A 16,837-nucleotide genomic window follows, 5' to 3' on the forward strand; every position below is an offset into this window, starting at 1 on the left:
ATGAATGCAACTTCTAAGTCATCTTTATTAATGATTGAATTCATTACCCTTATTAACTATTAATTGGGTGAGGGAGCAGGCAGCCGTCTTTTGTGATTTTGGACATAGGATGATGATTAAGAGGATTTATTACTCATGTCTATATACAACAGTCTACTCAACTAACAGTCAGCTTTTCAACCCCCGGTAGGTCAGCCATGGGTAAATCCAAGAAAAGAAAAGTTTCAGAAGAAAACAGAAAGTTTAATTCAACTAGATATGCTAGTTTTGTGGCCACTCAAGAAATAGTCAGACACGGGAAGGGTTTTGTGGCTCCCGGTGTTTTCTTTTCTGTGGGAAATGGGTCCAAATGGCTCTTTGAGTGTTTAAGGTTGCAGACCCCTGACCTGGACTGATATACTTGAGTTATTTATGAAGCCAAAATGTATTTTTTTTTTTAAATTTGATTTATATGCCGCCCTTCTCCGGAGACTCAGGGCGGCTTACAATGTGCTCAGCAATAGCCTTCATCCTTTTGTATATTTATACAAAGTCAGCTTATTGCCCCCACAAACTGGGTCCTCATTTTACCTACCTTAGAAAAGATGGAAGGCTGAGTCAACCTTGAGCCTTGGCGAGATTCGAACCTGCAGTAATTGCAGGCAGCTCTTCTTAATAACAGGGTGCTTTAGACCACTGTACTACCAAGGCTCTATTTGGAGGAATAGGTTTTCAGGAAAGAGAATCTGATAAATTTCTAGTCCAAAATCTACCTATGTGATGCCGAAAGATAATGCAGTGAAGAACCTTCTGGAACCAAAGACTGGAAGTATAGGTAGTCCTTGACTTATGACCACAATGGAGCAACTGTTAAGTGAATCACTGCAGTTGTTAAATTAGTCACACGGTTTGTGGAATGAATCTGGCTTCCCTGTTATCTTTGCTTATCAGAAGGGTCACAAAACGTGATCCCTTGATCCCGGGACACTGCAACTGTCATCAGTACATGCCAGTTGCCAAGCATCTGAATTTTTGATTATGTGACGATGGGGTCGTAAGTGTGAAACAATGCCCCAAAGTCACTTTTTTCCAGTGCCTTGGTAACTTTACCAGTCACTAAATAAACAGTTGTAAGTCAAGGACTGCTTGTATATAGGTTACTCCTTGCCCTCCTTTTTATAAACTAGCAAACTGTGAAATTGTGTTTGACGGGATAAATCTGTATTTGGTTGGACTGACATGCAATTTCGTCCTCCTCTGCATAATATTTTTGTTATCATCGCATGTGGAATGCAAAGTTAACGCAACCACATCCTTTCTTCACGAATTGTTTTTTTATATATATATATATAAATTTTTATTATAATTCAAAAAAACCAAAAACAAATGTATAATAGTTTTTCTATCATGGTGTAACATCACCAAAATATCCATGTATATATATATGCACCAATAATCAGAAAGTAAAAATAGAAACTATTTACAGATTCTTATATACAAATTTACATTTCCAATACTTATTGATTACCATAATTATACCATCATCTATAACTATAATCCAACATTACCCTTTATCTCTCTCCCATCATTTCTGGATCCAATCATACCACATGTTCCAACTACTATAAAAATCTGAGTCTCTTTTACCCTTGATCAGTTTTGATCAAGGACTCCGTCGGACTCCGCTTTCCATGATTTTATAAATTATTTTTGAGTCCGTTGGTAAGTCCTCATTCTTCCATTCTTGTGCGAATGCCAGTCTCCCTGCAGTGATTATGTGTAGCATCAGATACCATTTAGTCAATCCAATATTTGTGGGTCTAACCCCCAACAAAAAGGTTTCAGGTTTCAGTTCCACTCTACAGTGTGTAATTTCAAGCAACCATCGTCGTATTTTCATCCAATATTTAGCTGCCAGCGGACATGTCCACCATTGGTGGAAGTAGGTTCCATTGCTATGCCCACATTTCCAGCACTGTTATTTTTTTCCATATCGACATAACCTTCCTCTGAAATACGGGCAATCCTCAATTTACAACCACAATTGAGGCCAACGTTTCTGTTGCCAAGTGAGACGCTTGTGAAGTGAGTTTTGCCCCCATTTTGTGAGCTTTCTTGCCACGGTTGTTAAGTGAATCACTGAACTTGTTAAGTTAGCGACACGGTTGTTAAGCGAATCTGGCTTCCCCCGTTGACTTGGCTCGTCGGAAGGTCGCAAAAAGGGATCACGTGGCCCAGCAACCGTCATAAATACGAGTCCGTTTCCAAGCATCCAAATTTTGATCTCGTGACCGTGAGGATGCTGCAACGGTCATAAGTGTGAAAAACGGTCATCAAGTCCCTTTTTTTCAGTGCCGTTGTAACTTCAAACGGTCACTAAACAAACCGTCGGGAGTTGACGGCTGCCAGTAACTGATAGCTTTTCTGGAAATGCTGCAAAAGTGGATGTAAGCCAACGTGAATTTAATTTCTCGCCAAACGATCATAATACAAAAAATCAAAAAAAGACATGCCCAGGATAAATTGTTACCAGTAAAAAGGAAACGAAAAGAGGAAGGTGAGAATTCTGAAATAACGACGTTTCATTGTCCTCTTTTTGAACTTCGTCTCTAGTCTTCTCCTTCTAATGCCAGATTTTATCACAATGGTATTTACCAACTAGATAGGGCTTGTTCAGTAAAAGCAGAGCAATTTGTTAGCCTTTGAAGTCAGCTTCTTAGTGTTAGAGAAGCAGCTTCTTATTTTGGACATGAAGTTGATTTTGCTTTGGTTTTGTGTCCAGCATAAAAGAGATGTTTGCATTTTATTTATTTATTTATTTATTTAATTTTTTATACCGCCTTTCTCCCGAAGGACTCAGGCGGTGAACAGTCAAAATAAACATATATAAAAATGTGAATAGAAGCAATAAATAATAATTAAGTCAATTTGGCTTATCAGTTAAGTTGACTTAAGATCTTCAGAATAAAATTTACACAATTAGGAAAAGGAAAGAAAAAATTAATTATGCCATCCCGGCTTGGTGAAAGAGGAAGGTCTTAAGTGCCCGACGGAAAGTACGAAGATCTTTTTTTGATTTTGCTTTCCTTTGTTTAAAATTCTTGAAAGCTCTCGTTCATGTGCTGGACAATTTGTTTCAAACCCATACTAGGCGTGGTGAGAGAAAATATATAGAGATTTATGCAGGTGTGGGCTTCAAAAATTTGAGCAAGGGGTTCTCTGCACAGTTGCTGGGTGGGTGTGGCCATGGTGGGTGTGGCCTAGTCAGCCTCCTCCACCACCGGGGGGGTGCGTTTTTGCCCTCCCTGGGCTCCGGAGGCTTTTCTCGAGCCTTCGGGAGGGCGAAAACGGCCTCCCCAGGCTCCAGAGGCCCTCTGGAGGCCGGAAACAGGTAGGCCTATTTTTCGCCCTCCCCACACGCCCTGAATTTAACTTGCATGTAAAATGAGCCGCATGGGGACTCCTGGGAGGGGCAGAGTGGGGTGGACGGGGCCAGCCAGGAGTGGGATTTGGGGGTTCTCCGAACTGCACAGAATCTTAGCTAGAGGTTCTCCCAAACCCTTACGAAGCCCCAGCAGCCTACCCCTGGTTTTATGGTGACCTTCAGCGTCATTTGAACTTCATCTATGTTCTATTAACAGATGAAAAATTCTTGTTAAATAAACATGCCAGAACTCAATATATTGTGTCAAGGCTTCGGGGCAGCTGTCCCTATTTTTGTCAGAAAAAGGATGAGACTAGACTAGACTAGGAATAAAGCAGAACAGAACAAGAATAAGAATAGAATGCAGCATAGCATAGCATAGCATAGCATAGCATAACATAACATAACATAACATAACATAACATAACATAACATAACATAACATCGAATCGAATCGAATCGAATCGAATCGAATCGAATCGAATTGAATCGAATCCCAAAGATGTTTTGTCAAGAGGTAACTGGAGTTTCTGTTTTTTCATTGAAGATGTTTCGCTCCTCATCCAAGAAGCTTCTTCAGCTCTGACTGGATGGTGGGGAATGGAAGGATTTCTATATTTATATTTACATGGTGGGGAATAGAAGGGACGCGGTGGCTCAATGGCTAAGACGCTGCGCTTGCCGATCGAAAGGTCGGCAGTTCAGCGGTTCGAATCCCTAGCGCCGCATAACGGGGTGAGCTCCCGTGACTTGTCCCAGCTTCTGCCAACCTAGCAGTTCGAAAGCACGTAAAAAATGCAAGTAGAAAAATAGGGACCACCTTTGGTGGGAAGGGAACAGCGTTCTGTGCGCCTCTGGTGTTTAGTCATGCTGGTCACATGACCACGGAGACGTCTTCGGACAGCGCTGGCTCTTTGGCTTTGAAACGGAGATGAGCACCGCCCCCTAGAGTCGGGAATGACTAGCACATATGTGCGAGGGGAACCTTTACCTTTATGATGATGGGTATATATATCTATAAAACGCCTTCAAAGAAAAACCAGAAAGTCCAGTTGCCTCTTGGGGGAAAAAAAATAGCATCCGTGGGACAACTTGGCATGTTGGAAGCTAGTTTTTGGACTTCCTTCCCCTGCATTCTTGCACCGTCTGGGGTTGCCTTTCGAACTCTACTAACAGCATGTTCAGCACGTACTTTGATATGCAGGATTGGTACGTAGTAGTGTCGGAAAGAAACTGGTCCTGGCGCTGTTGTTATATTTCAGACCGTCTTATCTCTACTCTGGTGTCTCACCAAGCTTTCCAAAGGTGAGCCTCTCAAGGGCTGGGAAACAGGTAGCTTTACCCTCATTTAAAAACCTGACGTCTGCCAAGTGTTAAAGCTGTAAGCAGCAATACCTGCTCCATGCATTGATGTATTCTGACTACCTGTCTTCATTCTGAAATCATCATCATCATCATCATTATTATTATTGGTTAATCTTTGGTGAGATTCACAGCCTTTGAGGCTGGTTAATAGCTCAGCAGCTCGAGTCCTAACCAAGGACCTAGGAACTGTTAAGGTATCGTCGGAGGATGTAAGCTGTTCCGAGTAAGGTGGTTTTTTGTAGAGTCAAAATGTTCAAGTCTGGCAATTTTAGAATTTCTAAATAGCGGGGTAGCCCTTTGGGTATTGCTCCAAGGGCTCCAATTATAATCGGGACAACACACGATTTCTTTTTCCACAGTCGCTCAACTTCAATTTGCAAGTCCCGGTACTTTGTGATTTTTTCTTGCTGCTTCTTCTTCTTCTTCTTCTTCTTCTTCTTCTTCTTCTTCTTCTTCTTCTTCTTCTTCTTCTTCTTCTTCTTCTTCTTCTTCTTCTTCTTCTTCTTCTTCTTCTTCTTCTTCTTCTTCTTATCATCATCATCATCATCATCATCATCATCATCATCATCATTATTATTATTATTATTATTTAATCTTTAGTGAGATTCACAGCCTTTGAGGCTGGTTAATAGCTCAGCAGCTCGAGTCCTAACCAAGGACCTAGGAACTGTTAAGGTATCGTCGGAGGATGTAAGCTGTTCCGAGTAAGGTGGTTTTTTGTAGAGTCAAAATGTTCAAGTCTGGCAAATTTAGGATTTCTAAATAGCGGGGTAGCCCTTTGGGTATTGCTCCAAGGGCTCCAATTACAATTGGGACAACACACAATTTCTTTTTCCACAGTCGCTCAACTTCAATTTGCAAGTCCCGGTACTTTGTGATTTTTTCTTGCTTCTTCTTCTTCTTCTTCTTCTTCTTCTTCTTCTTCTTCTTCTTCTTCTTCTTCTTCTTCTTCTTCTTCTTCTTCTTCTTCTTCTTCTTCTTCTTCTTCTTCTTCTTCTTCTTCTTCTTCTTCTTCTTCTTCTTCTTCTTCTTCTTCTTCTTCTTCTTCTTCTTCTTCTTCTTCTTCTTCTTCTTCTTCTTCTTCTTCTTCTTCTTCTTATCATCATCATCATCATCATCATCATCATCATCATCATCATTATTATTATTATTATTATTTAATCTTTAGTGAGATTCACAGCCTTTGAGGCTGGTTAATAGCTCAGCAGCTCGAGTCCTAACCAAGGACCTAGGAACTGTTAAGGTATCGTCGGAGGATGTAAGCTGTTCCGAGTAAGGTGGTTTTTTGTAGAGTCAAAATGTTCAAGTCTGGCAAATTTAGGATTTCTAAATAGCGGGGTAGCCCTTTGGGTATTGCTCCAAGGGCTCCAATTACAATCGGGACAACACACGATTTCTTTTTCCACAGTCGCTCAACTTCAATTTGCAAGTCCCGGTACTTTGTGATTTTTTCTTGCTTCTTCTTCTTCTTCTTCTTCTTCTTCTTCTTCTTCTTCTTCTTCTTCTTCTTCTTCTTCTTCTTCTTCTTCTTCTTCTTCTTCTTCTTCTTCTTCTTCTTCTTCTTCTTCTTCTTCTTCTTCTTCTTCTTCTTCTTCTTCTTCTTCTTCTTCTTCTTCTTCTTCTTCTTCTTCTTCTTCTCCTCCTCCTCCTCCTCCTCCTCCTCCTCCTCATCATCATCATCATCATCATCATCATCATCATCATCATCATCATCATTATTATTATTATTATTATTATTATTATTATTATTATTATTATTATTATTATTATTATTATTATTATTATGCAGGATCAGTAGATCCATGAGAGATTAAGCTAAGGTCATAGAAGAAGCACATTTCAGTAAAAAGGCTTGATAGTGCATCCTGATGCCACTTTCTGTGCAAATAGGGCCTATTCTTAGTTAAAGTGCTTGAACGATATCTTTATTTTTACTTTCAGCCTTTCTGTGTCCATCTACTTTATTTGACCTTGCTTTTTTCCTTCCTTCCTTCCTTCCTTCCTTCCTTCCTTCCTTCCTTCCTTCCTTCCTTCCTTCCTTCCTTTGCTTCCTTCTTCCATCCATTCATCCATCTCACCTCCCTCTCCTTCCTTCCTTCCATCTTTCCTTTTCACCCTCTCCTTCCTTCCTTCCATCCATCTATTCTCCTTCTCACCTTTCCTTTCCCTTCCCCTCCCCTCCTCTCCTGCCTTTCCTTTTCTTCCTTCCTTTTACTTTTACTTTTCACCCTCTCCCTCCTTCCTTCCTTCCTTCCTTCCTTCCTTCCTTCCTTCCTTCCTTCCTTCCTTCCTTCCTTCCTTCCTCCATCTCACCTTACCTTACCTTTCCCTTCCCTTCCCTTCCCTTCCCCTCTCCTCTCCCCTCTTAACTTCCCTTGCCTCCCCTTGTCTTTCTTTCTTTCTTTCTTTCTTTCTTTCTTTCTTTCTTTTTTCCTTCCTTCCTTCCTTCTTTCCTTCCCTTTCCCTTCCCCTCCCCTGTCCTCTCCTCTTTTCTTCCCTCTTTTCTCCCCTCTTACCTTCCCTTGCCTCTCTTTGTCTTCCTTCCTTCCTTCCTTCCTTCCTTCCTTCCTTCCTCCATCTCACCTTACCTTACCTTTCCCTTCCCTTCCCCTCTCCTCTCCCCTCTTACCTTCCCTTGCCTCTCCTTGTCTTCCTTCCTTCCTTCCTTCCTTCCTTCCTTCCTTCCTTCCTTCCTTCCTTCCTTCCTTCCTTCCTTCCTTCCTTCCTTCCCTTCCCTTCCCTTCCCTTTCCCTTCCCCTCCCCTGTTCTCTCCTCTTCTCTCCCCTTCCCTTGCCTCTTCTTGTCTTCCTTCCTCCCTCCCTCCTTCCCTTTCTTCCCCTTATAAAACCTGACCAGGGCTGCTAGCAGCTCTAAGCCTTCTGCCAGTCAGGCCTCACCAGCTGCTGCCCTGCATCCTCCAGCTCGACTTCCGTCCTCAGCCTCCTCACCCAATTTCTTCAAGCGCCTTAGGCATAGCTCAAGCGGAGAACAAGGCAGGCAGGCCATGCCGAAGAGGTGAGGAGAGAGAGAGAGATAGTGTGTGTGTGTGTTTGGCATTGCAAAGAGAAGTCATGAATTAAACCAAAATAAGTCAATAGTTTCAGAACCTTGGAAAAATAACCCTTATCTTGCTACTGTGATGTAGCTCTTGGTTATGAGTCAACTACCGTATTTTTCGGAGTATAAGATGCACCTTTTTCCCCTCCTAAAAGGGGGTGAAAATTTGGGTGTGTCTTATATACCGAATGTAGCCCTGCCCACCCACTCAAGGCCCCCACTCTTTGGCCTCTGCCTCCCAGCAATTTACCTCCTTGCAGCAAGCAGCAAGAAGAAACAGCCCGTTTCAGCTTCAGCACAGCCTAATTAGCACAAGTTGATCGTCCATTGCATCGGCCTCCCGACTCTCAGCTGTTTCAGGCTGCAGGGATTGCCATTGCCTATTGCTGCGCGGGCCTGTGCTGCTTGCTGCAAGGAGGTAAATTGTTGGGAGCAGATTCTTTTTTTTCTTGTGCTAATCAAGCTATGCTGAAAACGAAAATGAAAGTAAAGCAGGCTGTTTGCTGTTTGCTGCAATGAGGCAAAATTGCTGGGAGGCAGAGGCAGATTTCTTTTTCTTGTTTTCCTCACCAAAAAAGGTAGATGGGTCTTATAGTCCGGAGCGTTTTATACAGTGGTGAAATATAAAATTTGTTACTACCGGTTCTATGGGCGTGGCTTGGTGGTGGGGGGTAATGAGACTAGGTGGGTGTGGCCAACTTTTCTTTTTTTTGTACTTTTAAAACCATTTTTTCTACAACCTCTTTGGCTGAAGAGGTTGTTTTAAAAAATGCTTTTAAAAGCCTCTGACGATCCCAGCTGAGTTGCCTGATCGTCAGAGGCTTTTTTTCCTTTTAAAACATTTTTTCTATAACCTCTTCAGCTGAAGAGGTTGTAGAAAAAATGCTTTTAAAAGCCTCTGACGATCCCAGCTGAGTTGCCTGATTGTCAGAGGCTTTTTTCCCTTTTAAAAACATTTTTTCTACAACCTCTTAGGCCGAAGAGGTTGTAGAAAAAATGCTTTTAAAAGCCTCTGACGATCCCAGCTGAGTTGCCTGATTGTCAGAGGCTTTTTTTTCCTTTTAAAACATTTTTTCTATAACCTCTTCAGCCGAAGAGGTTGTGGAAAAAATGTTTTTAAAAGCCTCTGACGAGGCCAGCTGAGTTGCTTGATCGTCAGAGGCTTTTTTTCCTTTTAAAACATTTTTTCTATAACCCCTTCAGCTGAAGAGGTTGTAGAAAAAATGCTTTTAAAAATAAAAAAAAAGCCTCTGATGATTGCGTGGCTCAGCTGGGCATTGGGGGGGGGCAGGGATTTTTCCTACCAATTCTCCAAACCACCTGCCGCCATCGCTACCAGATCAGGCGATCCGGTCCGAACCGGGAGCATTTCACCCCTGGTTTTATACTCTGAAAAATACGGTAATTAATTACATGTAATCTAGGAAGAAATAAAACTTGGTGTGACTTTGACTAAGTCTTGGGTTGAAATATGCGTAAACTGAGCCGGTCACAAAGTTATTCTCATTTATTACACGCATATGAAACCACAATCCAAAATGACCCTTCTTGATTCACGTAATATGTGTCATTAATGTTAACACACCCTCAGTTTAAAAATTAAAAAAAAAATAAAAAATTAGGACATCTTCAATAGATACAGGAAGAGTTTCTAGTACAGATACTCATCCTTTAACACCTGGAGTCTCATCTTATGATATTCCTCTACGTTGCCTTCTTTTTAGCCTTGTTTTCAGTTTTTATAACACACTGTCCAAAGAAAAAGACAGAAATGGGAATTTTGTGGCCTTTCCTGAAAATGGAATGAGCCTCCAAGCAAGTTATGTAAAAATAAAATTATACAGCTGGCAGTCTTTGTCTTTGCTTTGTTTTCATTCCTATTGCATTTTTTCCTAATTTGTTGCTTATTCCTTTCTCGTTTGTGTTGTTCTCTCTTTTCGTGTCTGTTTTTTCCCCCGCCACGCTAAATTTCTCCCGTTTTGAGCCGCCTTTTTCAACTTTGCTCAGCATCTCCTACCGTTCTTCTCTCCAGAGAAAACTTCATACTTCCTCTTCCGTGCCAAATTTCTTAAAATTCCTGGCTCCCGTAGATGAAAATGTCACGTCTGACTTTAGGAAGTCCACCAGGTAGGTGGTGGACCTGCTACTTTCAATGGATCGCTGGTTGAGAAAGAGGACTTCAGACATGAGGGGGCATTTTAGAGGTTAAAGCGGGGCTGGGATTCAGCCGGTTCGGACCTGCTAATTTTACATCTGATTCGCTGAACCGGTAGTTGCAAGGACTGGCTGGCCCCACCCTGCCCACCCTACCCCGCCGCTCCTAGGAGACTCCACGGAGTGCATTTTGGATGCCAGGTAAGTACAGCGCCCGCACGGAGAGTCTGGGAGGGTGAAAAACAGGCCTCCCGGAAGTTTTAGAAGTCCGGAAACGGGTCCGTTTCTGGGCTCCGGAGGGCCTCCGGAGCCCGGGGGAGGCCATTTTCACCCTCCTGGAGGCTTGAGAAAATGCCTCTCCATGCCATGGTGCAGGAGGCCAAGTAGGCCACGCCCACCATGGCCACGCCCATCCAGCAACCGGGTAGAGAACCGGTTGCTAAAATTTTTGAATCCCACCCCTGGTTTTGTCTTCAGATTGAGATCAGCTCCATGTTGTGTCCCTGGCCACAGCACAAAACTGGCTGGCTGTTGCTTTCTTCTACGATTTGGGCTAGAGCTGTGGGATTGTGTGTGGAGGAAACCATGCCTGACCAGGTTTAGCTTGGTTTAGACGACAACTTCTGGTTGTCATCTAGAAAGCTCTATATCAGGGGGTGTCAAACAAAGGACCTGCGGGCTGGATCCGGCCCACGATGTGGTTGGATCTGGCCTGCAGGGCCGTCCTGGAAAATGTAAGGGACCAGCCCACGTCGCTTCGGCCCAGTCTACCCAATGCGAAGAGGAAATATGCCAGGAGCTTGGGGACTGGCGTTAAGGTGGCCACACTCACCCAGTTGGCCACACCTGTCCAGTCCCTCAAGGTCAGTCACAGCCCTGATGCAGCAGGGGTGGGCCGCTGGGGCTTCGCAGGTGTTTGGGCGAACCTCTGGCTAAGATTCTGGGCAGTTCGGAGAACCCCCAAATCCTACTTCTGGCTGGCCCCACCCCGCCCACCCCGCCCACCCCTCCCAGGAATCCCCACGCGGCCCATTTTGGATACAGGTAAGTGCAGGGCATGCGTGAGGCTCGGGGAGGGCGAAAAATAGGCCTACTGAAAGTTCAGGAAGGCCGGAAACAGGCCCATTTCTGGCCTCCAGAGGGCCTCTGGAGCCTGGGGAGGCCATTTTCAACTATAGGAAAACCTCCGGAGCCCGGGGAGGGCAAAAGTGCCCTCTCCCTGCCCTGGTGCAGGAGGCCGACTAGGCCACACCCACCATGGCCACGCCCGCCCAGCAACTGGGCAGAGAACCCCTTGCTAAAATTTTTGAAGCCCACCCCTGTGATGTGGCCCTCAATGAAATCGAGTTTGACACCCCTGTCCTATACAGTATTGCTCTGGGATATATCGAGAGCATCTTGCCAAGCATGACTCTACTTATCTAGTCATGAAGAAGGTTTGGGAGATCCCTGGGGAAGAGACCAAGCACCAAGCCTTCTTGATAAAGGCCTCCACGCTTTGGAATACTCTGCTGTAAGGATTATGTTTGGTTTCAACTCTCTTCTTGTTTTGAAAAAAGCTCCAGATACTGTAAGAAAAGGAATGACAGCGCCTAGGGTGGAGTCAAAAGAGGAATCAGCCTAGCGTCTCTAGTAGTCACAAAGGGACCAAGCCCAACCCATCTTGAATTTGTTAACTCTTAATTGACTAGGCCACGGGTGTCAAACATGCCGTGTCACGTTGCCGTCATGTGACGTATCGCGATGTTTTTTCCCCTTCGCTGAGCTGGAATGGGCGTGGCCTGCGCGTGATGTATCCAGCCCACCGGCTGCCACTTTGACACCCGTAGACTAGACTAATGTCACAACTAACCGTCAACATTATTTTGGGTCTAGAGAAGGATTAACAGAATTAAAAGGGGTTGGATTTAGCGCACTTTTGTGGGAACGAACTATTCTGTCCCCGTCTCACACACACACACACACAAACAGACAGCCGGGGGTTAAATAAACTGGCAGACAACCAATTCTTCCGATAAGAAGCTTGGCAGTAGCTGCTTGCCAAGAACTTTACTCATAAAACAAAATACACACAGTCAAGAATTGTCCAGTTTGTAAAATAAATCCAAGGCCTATAATGTTGTTTCCAAAGATGCAATGTGACTCGATAGTAGTTAGTTTTGTCCGTCACAGAGACTGAATGGCCACCTCACCCCCTTTTATACCCTGTGGGGTGCGGTCCAGTGACTCAGCTTAATCTCTGGCACACCTTTTCTTCTGTTGCGCGCGCTTATCTCTGTGACGCTGCCAAGGATCCAGCCAAGACTCATTACCCTCATCACTGTCCATCTGTGGCTGCGTGGACGTGCTTGGCCCCGGCCCTATCTCTTGCCTTTCGGCGGACACCGAAGGCATTGCCAGAGAGGAGGGTCCTGGAGAGGGAGGCCTTGCCAACTCCTCTCCTTCACTCTCGGAGTCCTCTCCTGCCGATGACACAGGCTCCGGTAACGGAGCCACAACACGTACAGACTCTAGGCTGCTTCCTTTTTTGACTCCACCCCCAGGCTATGCCACTCCTCCTCCTCCTCCTCCTCCTCCAGGTATCATTTTATTCTAACAGGACTTTGAAGCAGCAGAGTTGTTGGTCAACCATGTTTTCTGTCTGTCTGTTTGAATTATATTGTGGAGAATAAACAAAATAAATGTGTGTGTACCATAACTTTATTATGCATTATTGATTTTTGTGGTTAATCCATCGAAATAAGAGTATGCATTTAATTTCTAAGATTATGGAAAAATGGTTATGATTTGTCTTTGGTGCATAAGCTCTCAATGTATATAAAAAATATGTGATAAGTTATTTGCCAAGATTAGCACGATAGACCATCATTATTAGCATAAATTAATTACAGATTGGAGTAAATGAATTAAGCGTATTAATAATAAATAATCTCTAATCAATTAATTAGAGATTAATTAGAGATTAGCATAAATTAATTGCCAGGTTTAGCATGATAGACCAATACCAGCAATGCACATGATGTGTTAGCATTGTTTGATTTCTGGTCAACTGTTGATCAGAAACATCAGCAATTTGGCGGTTCGAATCTCTAGTACTACATGAACAGGGGGTTGGACTGGATGACCTCTAAAGTCCCTTCCAACTCTGTTACTCTGTTATCTGACTCTGGAATAATACATAGAAATGAGAGGCGAGTTTACATTATAGGTTTTTCAGGATGGAAATCAGAATATCATTCATAAACTCCAAAATCGTACAAAACACGAAACGTTAAGGGAGACCCTGCCGTTTTCAGACACTTATTTCTCAAAATATCCATGTGATAGTGCAAAGCCTTTGCACAAACACATCACGAGAACAGTAACGATGAGCAGCAAGAGAGTTGGTAAAATATTATGGACCAGATTTGAAAATATGAGAATGAATGCTATATTATTCTCCACAGCAAGGGAAGTTGAGATGGTTAAAATTTTAGCCAAATAAAGAGATTATATTTAATTGCGTCCGGATTTTGTGCTTGCCATGAGAAAAAAAATATACGAAACTTTGATTCTGTTTCTGTAAATTAGACATGCTTATTATTGTTATAGAAATGGCTTGTGCATATTGCTGTGTAAAAGCAAAAAAAAAAAAGTTGCAGTTGTAATGTTGTTAACTTGGAATGTGCCTTTTTTTTCTTTTTTCTTTTTCTCCCTTTATACTATACCCCCTCTTTTTCCCTTCCTCTCTTCTTACTTTTCCATGTTTTTTTTTTCATTTGTATTTTATACTTTGATAAACTACCGTGTTTCCCCGAAAATAAGACATGTCCTGAAAATAAGGCCAAACCTGATTTTTGGAGTGGGCGTAAATATTTAATAAGCCCTAATGAAGGGGTGGGCGTGGCTAGCACCGGAGGCAGCCCTTCCCTTCCTCTGTCAGCTAATGGCAGCTGGGCCCCTTAATCGCGACCCACGGATCAGCTGAGCTGATCGGGAGCTGCCTCTCGTTCTCTCTCTCCCCAGCATTCTTGGCGCTCGCCTGTCTCCCATCCATTCTTCCACCCATCCATCCCCCTCACCTGCAAATCCCTGCCCCGCTCACAAGAGAGGAGCCGCCTGGCACTTCTTGCCATGTGGTGCCCACCCAGCATTAAGGATGGCTTCCTCTGCAGCTTCCAAACCCTGGCTGAAAGCCGCTGGAAGCGGAGAAGATGCCGGTCGGACCAGCCGTCTGCTGCCAAGTCTTCCGGCAGCCGGGGCAGAGAGGCAGCAAAGGGCTGCCAAGTGAGCTGCAGCCCCGCATGGGGAGACCGTGCCACTGCTGCCGTCATCCGAGCACTGAGGATGGCTTCCTCTGCGGCTCTCAAACCCTGTCTGGAAGCCGCTGGAAGCAAAGAAGAAGCCGGTCGGGCCAGCTGTTTGCTGTTGAGTCTTCCGGGAGCCGGGGCAGCCGCATGGAGTTGGAACCATAGAGCGGGAAGCGCACTCCCAGAGCGACCACTACTGATGCAGAGTCTTTCGACAGTGGCCGCTCTGGGAGCGTGCTTCCCGCTCTATGGTTCCAACTCCATGCGGCTGCCCCAGCTCCCGGAAGATGCAACAGCAGGCAGCTGGCCCGAACGGCTTCTTCTCCGCTTCCGGCGGCTTCCAGTCGGGATTTGGAAGCCGCAGAGGAAGCCATCCTCTGTGGTTGAAAGGCGGCAGCGGTGCGGTCTCCCCTTGCGGTGCTGCAGCTTTGCCCTTTGCCACTTCTCTGTCCCAGCTGCCAGAAGATTCTCTGCCCTGGCTCCCGGAAGACTTGGCAGCAGGCGGCTGGCCCAACTGACATCTTCTCCGCTTCCAACTTCTTCCAGCCGGGTGCTCACCAGCTTCGCCCACATTGACATGGTGAGGCCTGGGAGGCGTGCAAGCAGGGGAGGGAACAGGTGCTCGCGCAGCTTGGCGCCTTCAGGCCGCTCGTGTTCTCCCCCCGCAGGAGGGGCGGGGCTTGATGGCGCATGGAGGGAGCCTCTCTCTGCCGGACCCCCCGATAATAAGGCCAAGCCCTTATTTCAGGGTTCAAAAGAAAATAAGACCCTGTCTTATTTTCGGGGAAACACGGTAATTAAAAAGTCGTAACTGCGAGCAGCAAGAGAATGTTATTTCTGAATATTTTTGACGATTTGAAACACCCAATATTGAGTCATTTCTGTCAAGAAGCTCATCGTTTAAAGAAATCAGCCGGGTAATTTTCTCTTTTCGATTTGGATTTGCTGTCAAGACTCTTTAGAGCAGGGGTCTCCAACCTTGGCAACTTTAAGACTCGTGAACTTCAACACTATCGTGGCTGAGGAATTCTGGGAGTTGAAGTCCACGAGTCTTAAAGTTGCCAAGGTTGGAGATCCCTGCTTTAGAAAATTCGTATATTTGTTTCCTCCGAAAAAGCAAAAACAAAACATGTCTTGCAATGATAGCTAAAACAAATAAATTCTGTGACTTCTGATTTTAGGGATAACAAATCTAAGTCCAATGAAGCAGATTTGGCCCCCGAGACCCCTGTGAAGGTTCGACGACATTCTTGGAGGCAACAGATATTTTTAAGAGTGGCGACACCCCAAAAAGGATGTGACTCTTCCGGTTGGCATGAAGGTAAAAATCCATCTGTAGTTAAAGGGAGGGTTTCAATGAATGTCACCAATGGAGCAGTGGTGAAATCTGAAACGGTTTGCTACCGGTTCGCTGGCCACGCATGTGCAGTGCATGCCAAATGTGCGCTGCGTGCATCTGCATGCATGGTGCGTGTTAAGGATATTGTTGTGTTACCAACCAGCAGAGTAAGTGCACAGAGAAACGGTACTGAGAGCAATGAATACAATACATACAAACTTGTTTAACAAAGCTTTTACTTTGTAGTGAAAAACAATTTCATAGTCTTTTAATCAATCCAAGTCTTTAGCCATTCAAATCAATCCGAAGTTACAGATATCTTCTTACCAGACAAACAGCAGTTGGTAATAAACAGCAATTCAACACTGGTAACAAATCACGATGGTAGCATATCCATCCACGTCTTCACACACGAGAGTAACAGTTCCAACCAACAAGTCAAGCAGCAAGTCAAGCAATGATGAGAGCAAGTCCAACAATGACTATAGCTCGGCTTCCTTCTTATATACAGTTTACACTAGTAATTATCCACTTAAGATAAGTGAAGTCAGCAGTGCAATGACTAACAGTACAATTATGATAATTGCAGTCAGCATTCAGTCAGCAGTCATTACAATGACTCATCAGTACAATTATTCAGCATGACATCTGTTACAGCATTACATAAAGTTATAGAATACATTTAAAGTTATAGAACACATATATTGCCTGGACAACTTGTTAGACTTACACCATATCCTAACAGTGCGCATCAAACGTGTGCTGTGCGTGCATGTGCAGTATGCACCAAAAGGAGACTTGGGTAAGTAGAACAGTGAGAGGGGGGGAATCAACTGTGCCACGCGATTTAGCTTCGCTATAAAGCCGGATTTCCTGCTTTCTAGCAAAGCTAAACCGCGCGGCACAGCTGATCGTCGGAAATACCAGTTCGGAGCTTTTTTTTACTACCGGTTCACTTGAACTGATAGTTTTAATCATCACTACCAGTTCGCCGGAACAGGAGTGAACTGGTAGCATTTCACCCCTGCAATGGAGGCTGGTCATTTCCGGCAGTTTTTAGTGCAACCGATTAAATTGGAATTACCAACTTCGAAACACAGAAAATACTGTCTCTTGCAGATAGACCTTGACTTATAACTGTTTGTTTTAGTGACCATTTGAAGTCATGGCGGTCCGGAAAACAGCAACGTTCCGTAGAACTGTGGGAATGTTGTTGCTTTAACTGAAGGG

General features: G+C 44.2%; 1 protein-coding gene across 8 annotated transcripts in view; it reads left to right on the forward strand.

Moving 5' to 3' along the window:
- Positions 1 to 16,837, forward strand: part of TBC1D1 (TBC1 domain family member 1) — a 97,741-nt gene that overhangs the window by 59,408 nt on the left and 21,496 nt on the right. For 4 of the 8 annotated variants that reach the window (XM_060690809.2, XM_087875418.1, XM_087875419.1 and 1 more), the window contains 3 exons: positions 7,625 to 7,783; positions 9,833 to 9,952; positions 15,450 to 15,589. In XM_060690809.2, coding sequence (XP_060546792.2) covers positions 7,625 to 7,783; positions 9,833 to 9,952; positions 15,450 to 15,589 — 419 coding nt within the window. The remainder of the gene's footprint in view (positions 1 to 7,624; positions 7,784 to 9,832; positions 9,953 to 15,449; positions 15,590 to 16,837) is intronic. The other 4 variants (XM_087875420.1, XM_087875421.1, XM_087875423.1 and 1 more) reach the window with 2 other exon arrangements.

Source organism: Pantherophis guttatus, chromosome 8 (assembly GCF_059756535.1).
Source record: "Pantherophis guttatus breed Tessera chromosome 8, ASM5975653v1, whole genome shotgun sequence".
NCBI classification, from domain to species: Eukaryota; Metazoa; Chordata; class Lepidosauria; order Squamata; family Colubridae; genus Pantherophis; species Pantherophis guttatus.